Source organism: Physeter macrocephalus, chromosome 20 (genome assembly GCF_002837175.3).
Source record: "Physeter macrocephalus isolate SW-GA chromosome 20, ASM283717v5, whole genome shotgun sequence".
NCBI lineage: Eukaryota > Metazoa > Chordata > Mammalia > Artiodactyla > Physeteridae > Physeter > Physeter macrocephalus.
In genome coordinates, this window is record NC_041233.1 from 111,192,287 (window position 1) to 111,217,869 (window position 25,583).

Consider the following 25,583-nt stretch of genomic DNA (forward strand, 5'->3'; position numbering starts at 1 on the left):
GAGGCCCGCGTACCGCAAAAAAAAAAAAAAAAAAAAAAAGCAGGAAGGTGTTGCCTTGGCCCGAAGGCCAAAGACGCTATGGTGTCGAGTTTGCGCTTACGTCGCGCTTAGAGGACGGTCCCCAAACCACAGCAGACTCTCTGCAGTGAGAGGAAAGGACACCGCTTAGGTGACCCACGTGGAGGTGCCGGGCCTTCCTGCGCCAGGGCGCCCGGCCCATGCCTCACGCGCCCCGGGACTCCGCACGCCCCGCCGGGCTCCTCCTTTCTTTAATTCATAGTTTTATATTCAGGCCCAGCTTTCCTGAAGGCAGCCTGATTGTGGGGTGGGTGAGAAAGACCAAGTGCACAAAGCAAGTGCCATTCTGTGTTTGGGGTCAAGAGAAGGGTGGGGCTGGAAGCAAGAAGAGGAAGAAAAGAGAAACAGTTATCGCTCCCGTAACGGTGCGGTCCGCCTGCATCCCCCCTTTGCCGGCCGAGGAGAGCAGGGCTCTCTGAGCCCCACCATGTCGGGAGGAGAGCTGCTCAGAATTCACGAGTTCCACGCCCAAGCGCTCTGAAACCTCGAAGCAGAATTCTCCTTGGGGGCCTCTCTTGCCCGCGGCACGGGGTGTAGGAGACACGGACATCCTCATCACTGACGATACCGACCACCACTCTGGGATTTTACGTTGCATTAGAATTACCTGGAAGAAGTGCTGAGTCCCAGGCTCCTCCCCATCCTTTCACTTAGTTCAGCATCCTTGAAAAACCAGGCAATAAAAATGCTTGACACACAGGGAGATCACCTCTGTGCTTTGTGACCATGAGAGGAGTGGGATAGGGAGGGTGGGAGGGAGGGAGACGCAAGAGGGAAGAGATATGGGAACATATGTATATGTATAACTGATTCACTTTGTTGTAAAGGAGAAACTAACACACTATTGTAAAAGTTATACTCCAATAAAGATGTTAAAAAAAAAAAAAAATGCTTGACAAAGTTAGATTCCGTGAGCTCCAAGACGGAAACCGAATTGCTCTTCATGTTGGAAGAGGTATGTCTACAGACACGCTAAACCTGCTCCTGCTCTTCTCAGTCCCATCCTGAGGCATTCGTCCTACAGAACTGAGCCCTGCATGATTTCAGTCAGAAACATCTCTGACACCCCTTCCTCTTTATTTTATTGGTTCCACTAGGAGATTCAGCTGTATCTACCAGCTTGGGGAAAAAAAAAATAAGGCAGGAAGATTTTAACTTCTTTGTCCGTGACAGAGAGAACTCGGAAACATTCCACGTCCTCGTTGCACGTGAGCGTGCTTTCCCATATGGAGGGCAGGCTGCCGGCCTCGAAAGCTCAGCAGCACCCGGTCCGGCCACGCACTGCTCGCCCGTCTCTGTTCCTTCTCCTATTTTGTGCACGATTCCTATCTGGAATCTGGTGGACTGAGACTTCATATGACGGACAGATGTGAGCTGTCAGCAAAGCAGAAGCAGGGGTCAAATGACTTAAATCAGCTCGTGGCACCTGAAATGACCAGTAAAGTTGATGGTGTGAAGATAAGTCAGACCAGGTCACACCTGTTGCAACTATTTTACTTTTTCAGTTGGAGACACGATGTCTAGAAGGGCAGAGCATCAGAGAGAAACTGGTGAGAGACTCATCGTGGAAGTCTCCCCTCATCTTAGTATCACCCCTCAACACGCCAAGCGCTGAGACCTGGCCTTGATGTTCAGGTGTTACAACCTGACAGAGAACGGAATTTCCTCAGCTGGAGAGAATGAGAAATATTGATATCATATGTACATAGCCTGTGTGGAGTCATGAAGGCACAAAATGTGTTCCAGGGGACATTTGTGTATGTTGGAGGGTAAAGAAGACATTCATATACTGATCAGTAACGTGTCCAAGGTCACAAACGTGGTCATACCAGAACTCGGTGAGGATCAGAGCTCCTGATTACCTGATGACTTCTGAAACTCCTTCTGTGGTCTTAGGGCTTCATGTGAAAAGGAAGGAAGGGAGGGAGGGAGGAAGGAAGGAAGGGACTACCTCCAGCTCTTCCTAATGTGTTTGTTTGTTGTTGTTGTTTTTGCTTAAGCCTGTGTTTATGTTTATTTTTCTGTGTTTACTCTTGTTTCTTGCTTTGTTCTTGTTTTCTTTTATGGCTCATTAAAAACCTGATCATAAACAGGAAAGTAAGAAAATGATGCTTTGTAATGGAAATATAGATAGTTTAAATTCTTTGGCAGTGGGAAAAATGGGTAAGAATTAGTTCACTAAATTTTTTAAAAAGCATTCATAATTGATTAGAGTTCTGTGTAATGTGTGTTTTTTAAATTTTTCAATAGAAGGGATTATGCAAAGTTGACAGGACAATCGAAGGTGAGGTGACTATTCAGCGTATCACACAGAATAAACATTTCCAACTTGTTTACTTGGATGAATCAAAATTTAAATGTAGGGTTGCTGGTCACCAAAAGCAACTTACGATGACTATTTTTCAAACATATGAAAGTGACCTTTCATCTTTTATCACTAACTGATAAGAATAAAGAAATTGCTTTTAGGTGTAATGAGACATTCGGGTTTGATAAAGAAGGTTCTGATTGATTATAGTTGATTCTAGTTAAATTTCAGAGGTGGGTGGGGGCGGGGGCAGGGACTGAGCACCTGCTACGCTCCAGGCACTTTGCTCAGCATTTCACACGCGCTGGTTTACTTAGAACTCATGGGAACATAAGAGGGAGGTAGTATTTCTTTGACTGTTCATAGAAGAAAACTGATATTCTCCAGGTAACTTGAGGATTCACTACAAGACCCTGGATTCAGTGATGCAAGTTTAGTGAGGTTTTTTTTTGTTTCCTTTTTTATTCCTCTCTAACCAGAACAGAACCTTCACTCACCCCGTATTTTCTTATTTTTCTTTATACTCGTGTCTGTAATAGCAAAGGACATATATTTTAATTCTCTGAGTTTAAATGGCCAATCCCACAAAACTGTAGACAAGAAAGAAAAAATAAAAACCCAAACATTTTCATGTAACACAAAAATTATTACACAAGGAAAGAAAATATTAAGTGACTCATCCTAAAACTGCCAGACTTGGTATACCTCATTTATTTCTCCTTGAACTGACTGAACTTTTAAGCTCATGTTGACACATATTTGAATTTAGGAGACAAAGACGCAGAAAGCTCTTCTATAGAAATGGGGGCCTCTGGAACAGCAGGCATAATCTGATTCTTAAAATAAATGTGAAGACATTGGTTTTCATTCCTTTTTACGAAATCTACATCCATATAATTTATTTATTCCAGAAAGATATTACTACTAGCAAAAAGGATCCCTTCTTTTGTTTATTTATTTTCCTGATCCTGTTTGTAAAGATAGAACCAGGGGGTGAGTCGCTTCCTGGATTGGAGGGTTCTGATTTATCACAAACACAGCTGGCATGGCCAGAGCTTTTCCCTGGGAAGGGCTGAGTCTGAGGATAAAAGGTGAGTCCAGGGTGGAGAGACTTTGTGGAAATCTGTGTCTAAGTCAGCCTCACTTTAGCACGGATTTACTGGGAGTTCATTCCAAAGTCGTGGTGGCGTTTCTCTTTCGCATCATTAACCAGATGCTGTAGGATTACTCGGGATTCCACAACTCATTGACCTCCGCGGATTAGACATCTGAGAATCACGTCAAGTATTTGGGAGAAGAAATCAAGCACAACAGGATGCTGACATGAGACACAACACCCTGAGCCATCTGGGGGTTTACTCAAGGAACCGCATAAGGTAAGAATCAGGCCATACTGCAGTACACACCTTGAAGAAGCCCTGGAAGTTTTATGAATAGAGTAGCTATTTTTGTTAACTTTAACTTTTTGAGTTTCGCGCCATTTTTTTCTGACGCTTCACCGTCTTTTATAAGTCTGACCTCTTTGAATTCATGCTTTTCCTGGTCGAATAATATGCATGTAAATTCTGCGCACTAGATTGTATCTCTTAGTTCATAAATGAAGCGAAACAGAGCGGTAGAAAATAACAGAAACATGAGCAGGAGGCACCTGGGAGATGAGGGGGTGATTTCCAATCCCCTCAGCACTCGGACGACTGTTTGTCAGTCATCTCCTCCTTCACCAGACGTTTCTGAAGTGTCAGCTTTTAAAATTAAGTACTAATTTTAAAGTTCTGCTCTTCCAAAGGCAGTGTCAAGAAAACGAGAAGACAAGCCACAGGTTAAGAGAAAATATTAGAAAAGACATAACTGATAAAGGACAGTAATCTGAAACATTAAAAAAAACTCTTAAAACTCAACAATAAGAAGACAAACAACCCAACTAAAAATGGGCCAAAGACCTTAACTGACACCTCAGCAAATAAGACCTACTGATGGCAAATAATCCTATGAAAAGATGCTCTACGTCACGTGTCATCAGGGAAATGCAAATTAAAACAATAATGAGATCCCACTACACACCGATTAGAAGGGCCAAAATCCAGAGCACTGACGACAGCAAACGCTGGTGAGGGTGCGGAGCAACGGGAACTCTCGTCACTGCTGGTGTGGATGCAGGATGGTGCAGCCACTTCGGGAGACAGTTTGGGTTTCTTACAAAAATAAACACACTCTTACCATACAATCCAGCAGTCATGCTCCTTAATATTTACCCAAAGGAGTTAACAACTTATATCCACACAAAAACCTGCACAGGAATGAATACAGCAGTTTTATTCATAGTTGCCAAAACCTGGAAGCAACCCGGATGTCCCTCAGTATGTAAATGGATAAACTGTGGTCCATCGAGACGATGGAATGTTATTCATCCCTGAAAAGAAATGAGCTATCAAACCGTTCAAAAACATAGAGGAAACTTAAATGCCTGGTGTGGATGCAGGATGGTGCAGCCACTTCGGGAGACAGTTTGGGTTTCTTACAAAAATAAACACACTCTTACCATACAATCCAGCAGTCATGCTCCTTAATATTTACCCAAAGGAGTTAACAACTTATATCCACACAAAAACCTGCACAGGAATGAATACAGCAGTTTTATTCATAGTTGCCAAAACCTGGAAGCAACCCGGATGTCCCTCAGTATGTAAATGGATAAACTGTGGTCCATCGAGACGATGGAATGTTATTCATCCCTGAAAAGAAATGAGCTATCAAACCGTTCAAAAACATAGAGGAAACTTAAATGCATTTACTAAATGAAAAAAGCCAATCTGAAATGGTTATATACTGTGTGATTCCAACTGTATGACCCTGTGGAAGAGGTAAAACTATGGAGACAGGAAAACCATCAGGGGTTGCCCAGGGCTGGGGGGCAGGAGGAGGGGTGAATAAGTGGGGCACAGAGAAACTTTAGGGCCGTGAGAACACTCTGCAAGATATGGCAGTGGTGGATACGCGTCATTCATCGTACACCTGTCCAAACACACAGACCGTCTAACACCAAGAGTGAACCCTAATGTCACCTGCGGACCCTGGGTGAGATGACGTGTCCGTTCTCGTTCATCAATGATAACAAATGCACCATCTGGTGGGGGGTGGTGACATTGGGGGGTGAGGTGGGGCTGTGCATGGGTGGGGGCAGGGGGTTATGGGAAATCTCTGTACCTTCAGCCCAACTTTGCCATGAACCTAAACTGCTCTAAAAAATAACGTCTACTAAAAAAATAAGTCCATTCCTATTTCTCAAGAAAAGGGAGGAAGGTAAGAAAAGTCAAAATCAACACTGAAGACTTTAAAACACATTCTAGCATTCTTTAAACTGCGCCATAGCTATCTAAAGGACCTAGTATCTATTGTAAAACACCAAAAACCGTTAATAAATGATAGGCATTTAATTTCTTCTCTCTCTCTTTTTGGCATAAGTTAGAGGAAAATGAAGTACAGAAACAAAAAAAGTTTTGATAATTAAAAGCCTGCTGGTTTGAACTTACTCAATCTTTCATTTAGCCAGAATGTACTGTGTCCAGTGGACAACGTCTCAGAAGCTGTGGGGACCTTCTCCCCCCTAATTCGCCCCCGGATTGGTATCTACTTAAAGGTACGAAGTATTTACACCCATCTCTGTACTGACAGTGGTGCAGCACAGCATTCGGAACACAGTAGGTGCTTAATAAATGTTGAGTTGAGTTGAGTAGAAGGGTTTTGGGGGAATGCATATAGATGGTTCTCATACACCTAAGGCATCAAAGGCACAGGGAGGCCACAACCCTGTGTGAAGATAAACTGAACCCAAATTTAAGGGCCTTCATTTGTAACCATTCTTTCAGTTGTGCTGTTTTTTTCCTTGTTGTAGAGGACAGAGGAAACAGTTTGATTAAAGGTGTTTAATCTTTTCCTACACCTTTGCAGCTGCCTTGCCAAGTGGCGGACGCCTACAGCTCAGCCTTTCCACTGCTGACCACGTGCTCAGGGCTCCTGGCAGACACGTGGGCCCCACGTTTCCCCGTGAGAGGTGAGGGTGAGGCTGAGTGACTCACCCCGCTCATCACAGCCACGAGCATCACGATGCTTGGTTAGCATTTAGGGTTTGCCGAGGTGTCCCCACGTGGAAGGCAGAGGGGCTGGAGGTCATTTAGACGCCAGCTTCCTGCCCTGGCTCCCACATTCCAAGATGTCCCCTAACCCCGGTCACCCCATTCCATGGCCCTGACTAATACAATTATAATAATAATATATAACCTGCAAGATGAACTTGTCAATGTCCAAGCTGACCAGAGCCCCACGCTGTCAGGAGACCAGCAGGAGCTTTGCAACAAGAAACCAGGGGCGTCTCTGTGAGATACGCCACCCCCTCCAAACAGGACACACCCGAAGCCTGCTTTCTGGGGACAGTGAGAACAGGGAACCTGGGGTCTCTGCTGTTCACAGCAAGACTTTCCAACATTGAAAAGGGAGTTTTAGAGGGAAGTGGAATTAGGAGGCTTTACTTTGTCTTTGAGCTTAAGCCAAGCACTCTGCTATAGACACGTGCCAGACTCGACAGATTGTAGCCAATTTCACATAACTGCTATTTAAAACTTGCCTGGATTCCCATGCTGCTATTGTTGCAGTTGAATACAGCTCCCTTGGAGCCCAGTGGGAAGGTGGGTGATTGTCAGAGCAAGGGACCTCCGTAAGTGTCTACCTTTAATAACATATTATTACCAAAAAATCCAAAACAAAACAAAACAACAAAAAACTTCACCTTCACATGGAAGAACATGCATGCGTCTTCAGTAAGAGAGATGTTTTAATGGAAAATATTTGAAGGAGATGTTTTAAGGGAAAGTATTTGAAGCAAAACCTTAAACAGCATGAGCTCAAACATCTAGAAATACAAAAACTACAAAGCAGCGTTCCCTTGGAAATTTAGGTGTTAGTCCAGATCTATGTGTCGATTTTTAAAGAAGTGAATTTCTAAAACTTGAGATTTAAAAGCATAAGAACTTCTCAAATACATCGATAAGGCTAGAAGCTTAGGGACCAAAGATGTGGAATATATGCGGCAGAAATAAATGAGTACACAAATGGAGAGAAAGACAAACGGAGGACGAGTAGTCTTTGAAGCAGAGAATCCCAGGGTTTTTTGATTGAATATCTGGCCAATAGCAAGAAAGAGGCCGTGGAGCGATTCGCGCGTTACACTCAGAAATGTTTTCCCACCACAACAAAAGGCGCTTGCGGAAGCCCTGTCCCTGGAGGGGAAGCTTCGCCCTCTGTGCGCGCAGACAGGCGCCCTGCGTGTGACCCAGCCCTCCCCAAGCCCGGAGGCTCTCCTACCTCGGCAGGTGGGCAGAGGGCTGCTCCACTGGCCGCTGCTCCTGCACTGGGCTCGAGACGCGCCCTGCAACACGTAGCCGGTGTTGCAGGTGAAGTTCACGACATCATTCAGGTTGAACTCGCTGCCCTTAGTGAAGCCGTGGGCGGGGTTCCCTGGGTGGCCACAGGTGATGGCTACGGAGGAAGACAGGTCCACATTAACCAGTCCTCACTCTCCCTTGGCATTCTTTATTAATACACGTACAGGTATGTTAAATGTATGAATTAAGGGGCTGACAGCTAATCAGATACGTTACAGATTGTGTTTATATTTGGAAGGGAAGATTGAGAGAAAGAATCATGGGCTGAACCCACAGGTTTTTATTATAATCGTGGAAGATAACTAGCGCCTGGCAAATGTACTTTCTTCATCGTCATAATTATTATTTCTTACATCATGATAGAATATCAGGTAATTCTCAAATAAAGCAGTGAAAAACAAGAGATGCTAAATTTTTGTATTACTCATGAGTTCTGAATATTTTCCCCTTAGAACACACCAACTAATTTTGCGGAACTCTCATCTTGAAACATTATAGGCACTTGGAGGATAATTTAAACTGTGTATGTATAAATTAATCCAATATCAACTGAAACATCAGGAAATTAGCAAAACTAAGAGTACATGCTCAAATATATTTTCTTTGACATTCCCCATTGTATGGTCCTTTGGAACATAGCCAACCCTCATTATGTCATGTCCACAATAACAGCAATACAAATCATGAACATATCCTTCACTGGCCCTTTCAAAAGAAACACATTACAGTTGTAAAACTGGTGTTTTCCTTCTCATTTACCTTGTCAACAATTTTTTCTTGTAAGTAAAGCTTTCACCCATGAACTGTGTACAGTTACCACAGCACTATCACAGAGAACACCTGTCACTGTCCTACACTTACATCAACAATCCCTTTGTTTAGGAAAATAAAGAACATATTAGGAAAAAAAATTAGTTTAAAAGGAAATCTGCATAAGGGTACAATTTCTTCTAAAAATAGGAGTCAGCATTTGTCTCTCAAGTTATAAAGTTTGAGGACAATGGTTACGTACAATTTCACCTCTTTATTAAAGGGAGGACTGCATACAAACTCTCTGCGTTCTTGATGAAGCAATGACAAGAACACAAAACAACACAGAAGCTTGGGGGGTGGCTACCGTTGGGCCCCGGCAAAGCCAACCTGCAGACGCGGACCCAGCACCTCTATCCTCCTCTGGTGGGATGCTGTTTCCACCTTGTCATCCTGGGACAACGTTGGGGGAATGAATGCCTGACATCCCTCCTCCTGGGACCCATCTGAGATAAGATGGTGAGCAAATTCAATGTAGAGGGAGCCTGGAGGAGGCGTCAGACGGACATGGAACGGGAGGAGGACCAAAGACGGAAGGGGAGGAGAGCCCACGTTCTCTCTCTTCCGACAGCTCTCCATCCTTTCTCTGAGCTTAAACGTGTCTGTGTCATGACCTAATGACAAAAGAAAACGCCACGAAGGGAAGCACCCGCTGAGTTAGTTCACAGGCCGTACTTACGGACACAGACTGGGGTGTGTCCGGACCACTTGTGGTCTTGCAAGCATATCCGGACGGAAGTCCCCACAAGCCGGAAACCGGGGTTGCACTGATAAACCACGGTGTCCCTGTAACTGAAGCCGTCGCCGCTGATGTGGCCGTTCACGATGGGATCCGGGGAGCCGCAGTGGCCAGCTGAAAAGCAAGCAAAACCAACAAAAACACGCTGGAGAGCTTGTCTTCTATAAAAGTACCACGTTCGTGGAGAAACAACAGAGTCTACGGTATGGCATGGAGAACTCTATTCAACATCCTGGGAAAAACCAGAATGGAAAAGAATATACAAAAGGATATGTATGTATATGTATGACCGGGTCACTATGCTGTACGGGAAAAATTAACACACCATTGTAAATCAAGTATACTCCAATAAAAAAATCTAAAATAATAAAAGTACTACATTCAAAATTAGTTTATCTTTATTGTCAAGTGACTGACAGCACTGAATGCAGACATTATTGGAATTTTTGCCATTTATATATTTTTTATTTGATAGCGTTTTCTTCAACTCATTAATTTTTCTCAACAATTGTGGGTAACATAAGTAATAGTTCAAATATAAAATTGTTAAAAGGTATTTCCCCAGTTATGGTTTCTCCATTTATTTCTTTTACTTATTTTTCTTACTGATATTTTATGTTATTTATCTATTTATTCTATTTCCAAATAAAAGCCAAAAGAAAGGAAGAGACACCTGGAATTAATATAAGTTCTGTAACCTTATTGAAAATGAGTAGCAAAGAAAAGGATGGAAGGATCTCCAGTGAGAGACTAGATTCCTGAACTATCTGTGAAATTCCAAAGGAAGGATTGATATCAGAAAATAAGTTCAATTTCAGAAAATGTCCATTTGAGTTACGTTTGAACTGATGTCTAGGGGAAACTGTCGCATCCTCAGTTGAACACAGAAGTCAATTTCAGAAAATGTCCATTTGAGTTACATTTGAACTGATGTCTAGGGGAAACTGTCGCATCCTCAGTTGAACACAGAAGTCCAGAGCTCAGGGGAGGGACACCCTGCAGACAGAGATTTAGGAAAAGCTAGATTACAGAAGGAGGCTGAACCCAACAGGTGGCTGAGCTCGCCCGTGAAAAGTATGTACAGCAAGGAAAGAAAGGGCCCCAAAGACGAAGCTGGGGTGAACATCAATACTTAAGGGGAGGAAAATAGTACTGATGTGAGGACTCTGACATGTAAGGAGGTCGCTGGCAAACAGGATGTCAGATAAGCTTCAGAACCAGAGGGCTTCCAGGTGGGGAAGGAAGCTAGAGGAATTTTCAGTCCTTCGTGAGTTGAAGGCTGGGGGGTGACAAAGCTTCTTTGCCCGACAAAGCTTTGATCCGGGTCCTGACCCTCCTCCCAGGTCCACCTGTGCACCTCCTTGTAAAAGCCAACTTTAGCAAGCACCCTGCCAAGTCAGCCTACAAGGACCCTCCAGCCTCAACATCTGACCCAGTCTCTCACCGCACCTGCCACTGGTAGGCGGGTTCAGCCAGAACCCTTCCGATCCCTGAGGTTCCCTCTCAGGAATGTCCCACCCGTGCCCCCTCCCTGCCCCTTGGCTGTGACCCCCACTGGCCCACACAGCATCCGGAGTTGAGTCGTATCTTTGTGAAATCCCATCACCCTGGTCCCTACACCAACCGCTAGGGTCCTAAATGAAGTCTGCCTTATTATCTTTAAGGAGCGCCACGAATATTTTTTCTCTGTAACAGTAGGAAGGTGCCGTGTGGTCCGGGGAAAACTAGGAAAGGCGTGATTCCCTTCTTCTCTTTCACTCTCCTTCCACTTTCTTTCCTTCCTCTCCTTCCATCCTCCTCTCTGTCCCTCCCCCCTCCTCACGTCCGTGGAAAGAGTATCTTGTGAACTCAACAAACTATGGAGCATTAGGAGTAACTGACATGAAAAGGATGGACAGACAAGGAGAGCTCCTAAATTGTCCGCCAACACTCGCTCCTTAGGCTGGAGCGGCTGCCGAGCGTTTTGGAGTGGATTTCCCCCGGCCACTACCCTCCGAGCAGAGTACCCAGCTGCCAGTGCTTTACTCAGAGTACAGCAACCCCAAAGCTGAGAGCATGGCCAAACTACTGCCATATGACACTCAGGGTTAATGCCACCATTCTGGAAGAATTCAAAGCGGTACTCTCTATTTCTGTTTAAGGCAATGCAGCTGCATCGTGCTATCCTAGGTTTGAACTAGACCTGTTATCAGCAGGATGACCTTGCAGAGGACAGAGGGAGAAAACTGAATCGGTGATAGGTATCCCTCTTTGAGCAGAATCTCTGCCCCAACATTTGTAAGAGGTCGGGTCAAGTTGTGCTCGATTCGCTTGATCTTTTGTCACCTCTGCAGCTTTTCCACTCAGCCAGATCCAGATCAATAAACCTGATTCTGACCAGAAGCCAGATCGCCTCCCCCAACACCAGGCGTGAAACAAGCAGGGAACTGGGAGGAGGCTGAATGTTCTCCGGGGGTTGAAGGGAGAGCTTCTGAGGCTGTTATCCTGGAACACGGATGCGGGCTCCTTCCCAGAGGCTGGGCTTTGCACGGCGATCTCCGTCAGGTAGAGACATGGAGCCCCACTCGCGTCCCCAAGACAAGAAAGGAGCCAGAGCCACCACACACAGGCTTATTACTGCAGGGATCCAGCCACTTCCGAGGTGAGAAGGAAATGATGTAATTTCTAGAAGCACACACCAAAATAACACACTCCAATCCTCACAGAGAGTGTGGGCCACCTGATTCCTGGCTGTTACTCTAGAGAATGCCAAGCACTTTGGGGGTATTCTGAACCTGATCAGGACTCCAAGAGGAGGGACCCGGGCTCAGGGTAACCGAGATGCTGAAAAGGATACATTGCGACAGAAAGCCCCCATCCCTCTCCGTGATCTGCACGACCTCACTCTTGACTTGGACAAACACGACTGGCTAGGCTCACTTTTAAACCTCAATCATATTTTTTTCATCTAAGTTTTCAGTAGGAGCACATGCTTCAGGGCTGCATTCTCTGTTGAAAGCCTGGCAAATAAGCACTCCTAACGGCAAGGAGATATCTGTACACTCCAGAAACCAGATGGCAAGGCTGACAGGCTTGTGTGGAAATAAAGACTTCCAACAGCAACTCTTCTCTGACACGTGGTCACTTCAGTTCTGGGAGGAACTGGCCTTCAAGACCTAAAGAAAATCGGGGATGTCTTTCAAAAACATTCCTTTTCAGCTCAGTGCCTGAAGGAAGAAGAATTGACAGCCTCACCTCAAACTTCACTTCCTATTTTAAGTAAATGTGGACGATGTGACTTCTGGATCTGAAGCTGGTAGAGAACAATCTGTTTGTCACTCGTATAACTTTCCAGCCCTCAGGTGAGTTCCTCTTTAAAACATTCAAAGCCTTAGACCAATTATGGGCTATTCACAAATATAGAATATTTCACTTACAGTATTTAACCAAAATTTCAACCATAACATGTCGAAATGTTGTAGAAGGGAAAAACTGTATGAGGTGGAATTTGAATTCAATGTACTCTGAGCTCTATTTCAAACTTAAGATTCTGTTATCCTATGATAATCCTGGGATATGTCCTTTGTGAATTTCTTTTAATGTAGCCCCAGTTGTGTTATAGACACACTACGTAGAAAGCATTTCTCTATCTTTGTAACTATGTTCAGGCATCTGTTGAGTGTCTGACACATATTAGTCACTCATTAAACACTTGATGAAGTGAATGGAAATAAAGTAACTTCACAATGGACTGTGCTGCCCTTTTTACATTTTCAAAGCATTTCCAAATGCACTGTCTCCTCGGTGGCTTTCCTTTATCGGCAATAACTGAATGCTGACTGGCTGTGGGCCAGCAATGTCCTTGGGGCTAGGGATTCAAAGAAGAATAAGATACAATCATAAAAGCGACGGCAGGTCTGACACAGAAGGTGCCCCAGGGTGTTTGCCCCTAAAGAGGTGAGGAGCAGGGGAACTTCCCTGGTGGTCCAGTGCTTAAGAATCCGCCTTGCAACACAGGGGACGCCAGTTCAACCCCGGGTCAGGGAACTAAGATCCCACGTGCCGCAGGGCAACTAACCCCTCGAGCCACAACTAGAGAGAAGCCCACTGCGATGAAGAGCCCTAAGACCCAACTCAGCCAAAATAAATAAATAAATACACATTTTTTAAAGTAAATAAATAAAAATGAAAAGTACATTAAAACTAAAAAGAGGTGAGGAGTGGAGAGGGACATGTAGCCCAGCTGGGCCTCAGACACCCTGAAAGAGGAGACACTGACGGCCTGAAGGGTGCATGTTTGATAGCCGGCTGGAGGTGAGAGATGGTCCCTGTATTGAGAACTCAGTTAACATGAACACTATGGAGCTATTGGACCCAACGATCCATTTCCCAGAAGGGCACCCATTTTATCCTCTTCAGTTTATGACCTTACATATTTCATGGGCTACATCTCCATAATTTTGGGTGCATTTAATTGTTACTATTTCACTGAGTATAAAAAGCAGTAAAGAAGGATAAGTAACTCTATTAACTGGAAAAAAAAAAAAAAAGAATTGGGATGAGGGCAGCCCTGCACATTTCAAAACAAAATATCAACTAAATAAAATAATGTGATTATCCAGTAGATCCGACACTGTGATGCCAGGCCCCTAGGTTGTGTGTTTGTGCTTGTTTGCTTGTTTCTTTTTCATTAGCATTTGGCTTCAGCTTAAACAAAGATCACTAAATGTTTTTTACAGGCAATTCTGTAGCCAGTGTCCTCACACCTAGGAAATCAAGGAAGCCGAATTTCCTGACAAATGGTTCCATTAAAGTGCGGACAGAAAATCTGAGTGAAAGCATGTGGCCTATTTTATTTTTACATCAATCTTACTCGTGAATTGAATAATCTCCCACTGATCAGAGCCTGAGTGCTCTGGCTAGCAAGGAGCTAAAGAATTAGCTAGAATGCCGTAAAACTGTAACTGCATATGATTTTTAATTCAAGGGACAGATTGATTGATAGATATAGAGATATATCCTAAAGGGACTGCTGAATTTTCTTTTAGTTAAGTATGAATAACCAATTCTACTACTTCCACATGCCTAGAACTTTACATTTTAATTCTCCATTTTCTCCCTGCTGAAGACAGGCATTACTATGGAACAGGGAATTCTCCAACTGCTTAAAATTGTTCTTGAGAAAATCAGTAGCAGAATCAAGGATTCCATGCCGGGGTGGGTATTTTCCAGTTCTAGTCAGGTGACTCTCTTTGTTTCACACATTATACCATTAAAAAGTATCATTCAAATTGGCCTGTTAAGACGAACTGAACAATGGAATAGAATTCCATGAAATTTCAGAAAAATTGAGATTTCATACCTGTGAGTCGGTCACAAGAGTCTGCAGGTTTCACCTCACTTGCAAAATGACTCCTCTGTGAAAATCACTGGCCTTTAAGTTTATGCTACTTTAGATATAACGAAAGCTGTATTGTTTTTATTTACTATACTTTAGTTATTATGCTTTAGTTAGATGTCCCAAATAGAAAAGAGAATCTCTTTTAACAATCTTTCTTGGAAATTGAGTTAGGAGGAGTAAAATCTACCAAACTTCGCTAAAGCACAGAGCGGTGGCCAGGCTGAATGAATGCCAGCGGCCTCCCACAGGGAGAAGTCGCCTTGGGGCTGCCATGAGCCAACCCAGGGAGAAAGAGGGACGGTAAGGGGATTCTCAGTTTCCTCCTGGGTCGAGGGTTTCCCGCAAACTCGTCCCGCGTGGGAACTGGAGAAGGCAGACGGCGGCCCAGCCGTGGGGGAGCCCAGCTCACGGTCTGAAGCACAGAGAAGCGGCCAGCCCGCGGCCCTGACATCACGCAGCCCGGGCCAGCACACGGGACAGGGGGACCGGCACTTCCCGCGAGCGACGCGTTTATCCCCCAGGGCAGGGCCTCAGCAGGACCGGCCTCTCCAAGCGGCGGTCCTAGAAGGTTATTGTCCAGAGTGTGCACGCAGATGCTTTAGGGTGTGTCGTCCAACGATTCTGAGCGGCAGAGTGAATGTGCTGAAACCCGCGCGCTGGATGCACGGAATCCCTCGCGTCCTCTGTCCCCACACCTGCCGGCGCTTCCCTGCTGTCTGGCGTCACGTGCACGCGCCCCGTGGAGATGGAGTCCCACCCACGGGCAGGGCTCCGCAGCAGCTGGCTGAGCTCTCGGGACCGCGCTTCACTGTTTCTGATGCTGCAGTGATCACCGTCTGCAACCTAACAAACCGCACTGACTTTCAGGGGTGACTCTGCTGGGTGACAGACACAGAGCGTCAGATGGCAGCAGATGTGCCTAAACTCACAACAAAGGCAGAGTCTGAATGCTTCTTTCAAGTATTGAATACTTTCAGGCAACGAGTGTTAGAGCCTCTTACAATTACCTAGACGCGTGCAATTTCAGAAGCGAATTCTGTGATTTGGGAATTTAATACAGTTCCACTGGTGCCATGGAAACCTGCTCGTCCAGGGCACCTGCTGGGCGCGCGGCTCCCAGGTTACAGGAGTTCCCTGCGCTGGGCGTCCTCGCTGCGGGGTCTGTGCGTCAATAGGAACCGAATAGCTGGATCTCTCTCCTGTCCTAAGGCCACACTCTCTCACACTCACACGTACACACAAACACGTCGCCCCCCACCCCAGAATTCCCTATTTTAAGGTCACCTTCTTTTCACTGTGCTAGTCTGTATCAGTACAAATACTAAATATTGGTTTGGGGATTAGAACCGAATACATTCATACATTTTTAGAAAATCTACAAACCAAATATTCAACCTTTATGTTTGCTCTGTTATTATTGGTACTTATTGCTGAAAATAAAATAATAAGCACTGTAAGAATGCTGCACCTGCAGGAGAATCAGGAATGCAATCTGCTTCACTCTACCGGTTCCAGTGATAACTCCAGTTTGGGGCTAAAGGCAGGGGTATTTGGCAGTGAATTCCAAAGCCAATAGCAAACACCGCTTGAGTATTAACAAATGGTCATGAAATGTCAGATGGATCAGATGCTCTTATGTACAGGGAACACGTTTAAGAGCGTTAAACATTGATGGATGGTATTTACATCTCCAGATCTGTGCATATTAAAGGAACACATTTGAGTTCTCACAAATGAGACTTCTTTTCTCCACGAGCAATTTTGAGGGGTAATGTTGAGCAACTCTGTGGGAGTCCAAGAAAATGTAGTATCGTAGAAAGCACGTGAATCTTTGCAGGGATCGGCCGGTGGGGTGGGATGAGCTGTACAACACTCTGTGCCCTCAGTAACACCAACGACCAGGGCCCATCCCTTTGCCACAAAATGCATTTGTATCCCATCTCTGTTTGACACACCCTAGTCAACGGCAATTATTTTAAACCATATTTGAGAAGAAAATTTCAGGCCAGTACATGATTTGGGTAGTCTCTGGGGCTTTCAGAAATCTCTCATCTGCCTTTTTATTAATGTAGTTCCTCAATGTACCACACTTTTTACCTCTATCACTTTGCACACACTGTCCTTTTGCATAAAACTTCTTTCACGTTCTTGTCTGCCTGTAAAATGTCATATAACTCAATCCAAATCCACCCTGTGTTTGCAGTCTTCACAAACCCTAAAGGAATTACTGCCCATTAATACTCAACGCAAACATCTCCCTTATTTTAGGTTTCCCCGCAGAAGGAGACTCTATCTCCAGGACCATCCGTTTACAATACCTACATGATGAGGGCTGTTTTGTTTTGCATTCAGCAGATCGAAACAGGATTTTTCTTACCTATTTATCTCCACTCTGAGACTGTGAGTTCTAAGAGCAGTGTCATGGCCTCTGCACCAGCAGCAGCCCCTGCCTGATCTAGAGGGGGTGTTCGTGAAAGGACGCGAATTCTTTCCACGATCACATTGCCATATTAGCACCGCCCCTCAGCATCATGTGACCACAAAGAGCACCAGCCCGGGATGTGCTCGGTTCAGGTGAACCAGCAGGACCTCCTGCCTCACAGTCTGCACCTATGCAGCTGCTCTTGGTTCTGTGGCTCTCATTTCTGGGATGACTCTAGTCCATTTCTGTGTGTTGGAGTCCCCTGTGCATCAAAGCGGCTCCCTCCCTGGGTCTGGGGAGGATTTGGCGTGGACCTCTCTCCTGACATTCATCAATCTCAACTTTTTATTAAAGATACTTGGTCTTCATCTTATTTATTCCTTTGATGATAATTTCCTTAAAAGAAAAAAGAACCACCTCCTATTTACCTTTACATCCTGTGCAATATTTCTTGAGGAATTAAATGAATATCACTAGATAATATTCAGAAATAGAGACAGAAGCACTTGCGGCTGGAAGGAATATTGTGACATTTATCTGCGAGCCACTGATAATGCAGATGTAAAATGTGAAGATTAGCACTGAGTGTTTCCAAACATTTTACCTTCCCTGACTACCACACAGCCTAAGTTTTATAGTGCAGATCACTTTTATACCAAGATCAAGGAGGGAGGGGTTAATCTTTCTGCTCTAATATCACCTTTTTGCTGCAATATAAGCATTGTCATAATCACTTGTTTTATTAAAAATCTGTACGTGGATCTATCATCAAATACAAGGCATTTGAATACTTGCCAGTTTTATTCCCTAACAACTATGAAAAAACATGGTCTAATGATATCATTTTGAATCATGTCATTTAGCTATTTTAGCCACATGAATGTCACCATGATATCATATTTACAAAAGAATTCGTCTCCTCATAGGTCATTATAGCAAATGCAAACTTACTTCAGATAACAGCAAAATAATCTAATGAAAAAAAGATAATGTTCTTTAGGTGGGAAATGTCTCAATCTATCACTGACGTCTTGAGTAAACAGGTTAAAGAGGTAACAGAGTGAAAGACATGATGGGTTATTATGTGTTGAAAAAGTCTAAATGATATAAACGGTATTAAAAGATTAACGGAGATTTCTATGATAGGAGACCTGATTACAAATGTACAGCCTCGTGTAGTCGGTGTGTTCTGTGTCGGGTTCAGTGCAAACTACCGCAGGGAAGATAAACAGAAGAAAATAACTAAGGGAGTATTGGGGACAGTAAAACTTCCCTGATGGACTACAAGTTACCTGATAGGCAGATACGGGGTGAGCCTTCTCAGGGCTTAATTCTCCAGCCCAGGGAGATTGGTAGCATTGCACAGCACAGATGGTAAATCAGAACAAGTCCGGGGCAATTCACAGCACCCTGGGAGAGCCCAGTTGTCAAGCAGGGATGACGGCGTTGATTAAATGTGGGCTAACCCTTTACAAAAATGTACTCCGATACACATACTGTATTACTTTGCCTAAATTTTAGGTATAATTACGGTTGCACACAGCGTTGCCCAGCTTTCCTTATTCTATCTTTTCTCAAAGGTTCCAGCTTAGAATTCAGACTAGGTACCCGCAAACACAGCATAGATTAGGTTCTCGAATGTTAGACAAAGAAAATCACCCGTCACCTCCTTAAATCCAGCTCTCCTACCATTAACAATCACAAGACTCACTGTGGCAGCGTCTGTGCATATGCTTGGCCATTTCCGCTGCAATGATCATCAAGGAATCCGGCGTATTCTTCCCTGACGGAAACCACTGGAAATAACCATCGTACCACAACTAGAAATAAGCGATCCCTGCTCCACATGAAATAGAAGGAAAATCTCAGGCAAAAGCGTTTTTTGTTCTAGTAACCCTAAAAATAAGCAAGATACCTCACCCACAACTTGAAAAATGTTTTTGCCAAAGTATTTTGCATTGTGATGGAGAAAGCATGGTGGGTGTAGAATCAATAAAGCTCAGAGTCTAATGGAGCCCCAGAAAAAAACCTGCCAGCTGGCCAACCACCTTCTATAGGAAGTCTTCATTGCATTTCTGGACAGATCCCACATGTTAAAAAGTAAGTAAGGGAAAATATTTCTTATATTGGGTCTGAAAACTCTTTTTCTGTACATACAGCATCTGCGATTTCAAACCAATGAATGGAGTTGTTTCACTAAGGTCATTAGCAACCCTGGTCCTTGCCCTTGGCAGATGTGTTTAATTAATTTTATTTTTGTTTCTTTTTCTTTTCTTCTTTTTCCCACCAACTATTTTAAATATTTGAAAATAGATATTAATTACTGCCTAACTTTTCTCTCAGCCAAACTCAGGATCACAAGTTTTCCAAACATTCCTCCAGTGTCATGGTTACCAGATCCTTCACCACATACACATTTCAATTCCTCCAGAGCCCACGTAAACTATCTCACAGAACTGAAATCATCACCCCAGATATGGCCCACCCAGGCTCGCGGAACGAGATGGAGACTAGTTACCAAACAGTATCAGTGTCAGAGGCATCCCTTCGCACAAACGAGCCTTCCATTGTCCAAAACACCCAGTCCTTCTGTGTGTGCTATGATTTCATAATTTTCTCCTCACCATGTACATTGACAGTTATTTTGTTTTTTACTTTGAGTAAAATTTTACACTGTTTCCATTATTTTCCTATGTCTAATGAAATCTATTTGGCCTACCATTCGATCTGAAGATTTCCTGAATCTGTCATCCCATATTTCTTCTCACTCTTTCAGCTAGCAGTGTTATACCTTCATCCAGGAGCTAAATAAATGTTTTGGAAAGGACTAGAGTGTGGAGAGAGAAACATACACCTGGAAACCTCCTTCCCAAATCACAGCAATCCACTGAACATCATTCATGTACTGTCCCTCAGGCAATCTTTAAAAGACTTAACCTAAGGTCCACATTACTCTTTCTTAATTGTAAGAGTTATGATGGAAAACCTTGACATACATCTTGCCGAAAATTTAGAAACACCGTTTCTGAAGACTATTTCTAAACACCCATCTAAAAGTAACGTCAAACAAAGATGGATCCAGACTTGCATGTTAATTTTGTGAACCTATGTTAGCTCTTCATAAATATACATCACACAAGTACTTACAAATAATAGATTTGATTATCTGCTCTGCGTATCATCAAGTTAACAAATCCATAGCTTCTGACAGCTAACTTCTTTCCCTTGTGTGAGAAAAATCACACCAAATAGTTGTCTAATGCTAGAGTACTTCCTTTTAATGACATCCCACAGGAGCCAATGACTCGGCCATCTTCCCCCTGGTACCCGAAGCTTGCTTGGATGGGACTCTCCTGGCCAGGAGACTCAACTCTACTTGAAACTCTCAAGTTCTCTTTGATGGACTCCTTCTCTTCCTTGGGGTTCCAGTGTCTGATATAAAAGATTCTCTAACCTTAGTATTCACATCATAATTCTTCTTTACAGAAAAGACAGCATGAGGAGGAAGCTGAGGCCCTTCTGCTTTCTTTCATCCACTTCCTTTAACACCGATTCTGATGAGTGAACTTGGGCTTCATTTCAAACATCACTTATGCGTGGGCCTTACATTTCATGGTCCTGAATGTTTCTGTTGTTCCCAGCTCGTGGCAGATCTGTCCTTCAGGACATGGCCCTTCAAGTGTACTTCATTCTCTTAACTGGATTCATTGTAGAACATCTGGTGTAACTGTCTCTGTTTCCTTGGGTAATTTCCCATTTCCTCCACATTGGGGTGATTTGTTTCTTAAAGTCAGAGTTTTGGGGGTTGTTTTGGTTTTTGAGGGTCCTGCCTCTTCTCTGTTAGAGTTGAAGTCATGGGGTCATATGGACTATTTTTGGCAAGTATCTGAATTTTTGGCAAGTATCCCTAGCAATTACCTCCTTTGTCACTGTAAGCCATTTTCCTTCCATGACTATATAGTTTATCCTCACAGGGTCCGCATGAGCCTGAAGGTTACCCAAGGTCATTTAGCTTGGTAGAAACCCAGACTTTTAAGACATTCAAAACCATGGAAACATACAAAGGAATAATTCAAATGACAAGAAATGGAAAGAAAAGAATAGCATGACTGGTAAGCAAGAGGCCCAGGAACCGTGCAGGATGGAGAACAAAATCATCCACGAAGAGCCACTTAGGTACTAAGCACCCTCTTGGTGCAGGTGCCTTGGGGTGGGGAGTAGTCTAGCACGAAGGCTCATTTCTCCTCCAGTTAACCAACAAATTTCTCTTCATTGGTCAGAATTAGCATAGTAGTATAACGGCTTCTTTTATTATATCTCTTTTTTTGAGAGATAAATATATTGGTGAAGTAGCACAAAACTTAAAAAACTACTTATATACCCTGATGTTAAGAAGCCTGTGTTCTATGGTCAAATTGCTTAGGTTTAATGCTGTTTTGGATGCATATTATTGGCTTTGCAACGTTGGGCGAATTCCTAAGCTCTAAGCTTTGTTTCTTATCTGTAAGTAGGAGGACTGAGCACTTCCAATAGGCCTAATGAGAGTTCAGTAAGGTGAAACTCAAAATGCACATTTTCAGTCATCAATAAATTACACCATTCAAATTACTATATCCAAATAGGGCATCTTGTTAATGTCTGGATTATGCAGGAATCCAACATCTACTCTGTCAGATATCTGTGCCAGATTTAGGATCACAGCCCCTCTTCCCTTTCCGCTTCTGAGCATTTCATAATCTTCTCCAGCGCAGACATCACCTCGGTTCTCCACCTGTTTGCTCTTCTCCCCAATTCTCTGCTGTGTCTCGTACAGCATTCTGGGTCCTGTGGCCATATATTCCTGCTGGGTTACACTACATTATCTACCCAACAGCCACCCATTTTTCAGGAAGAGAGCTATCCTTCACTGCCATATGCTGTGTATTATGGATTTTACCCCTTCAAGTCTCAGTGGTAGCTGGGAGACTATGTTTACAAACTTTTAAAATCTTTAAACTAAATTTATTACACATTCTTTACTCATTGGTTTATAAACATGTGGCTATGCATCATTTCTCACCCTTTTCTTATTTATTTTTTTTGTGGTACGCGGGCCTCCCTCTGTTGTGGCCTCTCCCGTTGCGGAGCACAGGCTCCAGACGCGCGGGCTCAGCGGCCATGGCTCACGGGCCCAGCCGCTCCGCGGCACGTGGGATCCTCCCAGACCGGGTCGCGAACCCGGTTCCCCTGCATCGGCAGGCGTACGCACAACCACTGCGCCACCAGGGAAGCCCCCATTTCTCACCCTTTTCTAATTGTGTCTTTTTTCTTTTAAATACTTCATGCCTCTCCAGTTGTATTATTCTTTATATGCCGTGTCCAAGTTCTACAACGCTAATGTTTTATACACTATAATCTGGACATTTTTCTTCCTCTTTATTTTCAGTTTAAATTCCTTCTGAGCACTCCCTCTTGCAAAGAGTGTCTAAGCCATACTGCATCCCACTGAGGCCATGCCTTTGAGCTTCTCCTTCCAGCCAACTATTCAATATGCATTTCGTCCTTTCTACTTCAAAGTCCTAACCTTCGGTCAGAAGAATGCCACACAACAGGTAAAGGTTTATTTGCAATCAGTAAGGCTCAAGCTGGTCCCATGATTCAACAGTTACATAAACTAAACTTGACACTTAAAGCCCCTGAGGCTACCACTGCCCTACCTTCATCCCATAAGGTACTAATCAAATGTAAATTGCTATTACTTTCCATCTCACAATTCATAGCAGAGATGCAATTTCTTAGATCACCTGATCCCCTTCGAAGGCACCAAGTTCCACTGCAGTTGACGGAGAAAACCTACCCCAACTGCAGCTGCCTTAAGGAGAGCGCTACTCAGTGGCCAATCTCACAAGAACACTTAGGAAAGCTCAGAAAATCCCAGAAGCACTCGGCTGAAAACTACAGTGACTACACTCAGCAGGAACACACACACACACACACACACACACACAGTATTCAAGCAGCGCTGATCTAAGTCTTGTATTAATCTGAAGGAAGTCATTCCATGGATAAGCCTGAAAACTTCCTTCTTTCGTCAGTTGCATTTTTCTGGGACTGCTACTTTACTTTCATCCTCAAATTCTCCTGAGTGTTTCTTCAAATTCTCTCCAGTGAAAAGAACAGATTATTACTATTTAAAATTTACTGGTCCTGGCTTAGCTCCTAAAGCGAGCCTGGCCCACAGAGGTTCAGAAGCTTAAACTTTCCAGCTTCTACTGCTTTGGAGTGATTACAAAATTATTGAGATCACAGAGAGAGTTCTAAAGGACTAAAGGCAGTTTACATATTTTGCAAATTACTTGGAGATCTAAAAGGAGCATTAGAAATCACTGCACTTTAAGCTGCTTATTCAACAATTTTCATACACTTATTCAGAAGATTTTTCCATGGAAAATTTTTCAGCCCAATTTTTAAAAAAATTGTCATGCAGAAAATGTTAATCCTTGGGAAAAAGAAGACCAAGTTACTATGCACACTTTCAATTTTAAATAATTCATTGTCCTTATATTGACGGACATTAATATCACATTAACTTATTAACATAATTTTTAAAAAATTTTAAAAGATAACAAAATGTATGATAATTTTGAAGTTTATTTTTGTGCATTCTAAAATCATGATGGCATTTGAGAGTGGTGACATGCTCAGCAGTCTATAAAATAGTCTTTGTGTCACTTAAGGCAACATGTGACCTGCATTTATTGCTCAGATTTTTTAAAAATCCCTTTAGAACCTTAAAGAAGTCATATTGTAAAGTGCAGCATTAAAAACCCAGGTAGGATTTAGTACCACTCTGTCAGAGCATTTATGGCAAGAAGTACCATGCTTTGCCCAGCTATCCTCTATTTTTAAGGTTCATTTGAATTAAACAAGTGCCCAACGATGGATTAATTTACCCAGACAGCGAGTCTCGGGGCCGCTCCAGAGCCCGTTGGCCAAGCATTCTCTGACGTGAGAACCCACAAGTGTGTAGCCTGTGTTACACGTGAATATGGCTGTGGCGCCATAAACTGTCATTGTTCCAATCTTGTTCCCATTTGGGGGAAAGGACAGGCTTCCACACGAGATCACTAGAAGGAAAAGAAAAACAGAGTGAATATTATTTCAGGTCTGCAGACTGCTCTTTTGTTTAAAAACAACAAAATCTTCATTCTTCATTTTCATTAAGAACACGGGCAGGGGTGTCATCTAAGGGTGAGATAGACACACCACCTAGGAAGCTTACTTTTTCTTCTCTTATATCCTTGAAATGAAAACTTGAAAGTTTAGGGTGGAATCCAAAATATCCCTTCCTTTACCCACTGCTATTTTTTTCCATCCTCACAGGTAGCTAAACTTTTCTTGAGTAAATACACAGTATACAAACATATTCACACACGAGGAAATCAGTCAAATGAGTTGGCTTTCTGTCCTCTTTTCGGTCTACACCAATCACAAGAATCACATCATAGTTACCGGACACCTACGTGTGTGTAGCAGGAATTAAGAAATGTGGGTGGTCTCTCCCAAAGTCATCAGCTGGTACAAAGCAGTGAGGAATTAAACCCGGGATGCCCACTGCAGGAGAAGGGCTGAGTTCGTTTTCTCTTTCGTTTACTTGCGTAAGTTGCTGGGATCATGAACTCCATAAAAATGCTGACTATACAGGACATGTGCAAACTTTCTGAAAATTAAAAAAAAATAAAATCTAGACCCTAAGTGATTATAGATGTAGGTACCCAGTTCACACGTGTGTCCAGCATAATGACTGACCGTGACCACTTGCACCCACACGATTACTCCAGTTGGGGAGATGAATGCAACGGTCACTTTCATTATAGATACTTGTTATACCACCTGACTCCCTGCACTCTCCCAATCCACACCTTTGAGCACAAAGAAATCAGGAGAATCTCAGGGGAGGAGGAAATCATAAAGTCATCAAGGCCAACTGCTCATCAGAGGCTGAAATGTGTTTTAACAGGTGAGAATGAAAGTGTTTGAAAAGCTCTTCTAAGAAGAGTGATAAAGACTTCCTGATGTACGTTCTTATGTGTAAAGGGCTTAGGGCAAAGCTGCCATGTAGCTAAAAATTACTGAGCCCTTATTAACAGTAAACTGATAAGAGGCAGTGAAAAGTCATGATTAAGAACACAGATTCTGGCTGCAGGCTACCCATCCAGGTTCTGCTCAGCTTTGCCAGTTCCTAGCTCGGTGACGCCGGCCAACTTCTCTTAAGTCTCTCAGTCCTCCTGGTTCATCTCCTAAAGGTTAATACCAGCACCTGCCAGGTAGGGCTGTGCAGCGGATTCAAAGAGACGACTGTTGGAGCACCTAAAGCAATGCCTTGCACCTGACCGGGGCTGGGTCCCGGTTCACTAACAGTGAAGCCC

General features: G+C 43.5%; 1 protein-coding gene across 1 annotated transcript in view; it reads right to left on the reverse strand.

The window, feature by feature from the left end:
* Nucleotides 1-25,583, reverse strand: part of CSMD1 (CUB and Sushi multiple domains 1) — a 611,399-nt gene that overhangs the window by 41,180 nt on the left and 544,636 nt on the right. The window contains exons 47-49 of the mRNA XM_028481319.1: nt 24,108-24,281; nt 9,314-9,487; nt 7,745-7,918 (exon numbers count right to left, since the gene is read on the reverse strand). Of these exons, the coding sequence (XP_028337120.1) occupies nt 7,745-7,918; nt 9,314-9,487; nt 24,108-24,281 (522 nt within the window). The remainder of the gene's footprint in view (nt 1-7,744; nt 7,919-9,313; nt 9,488-24,107; nt 24,282-25,583) is intronic.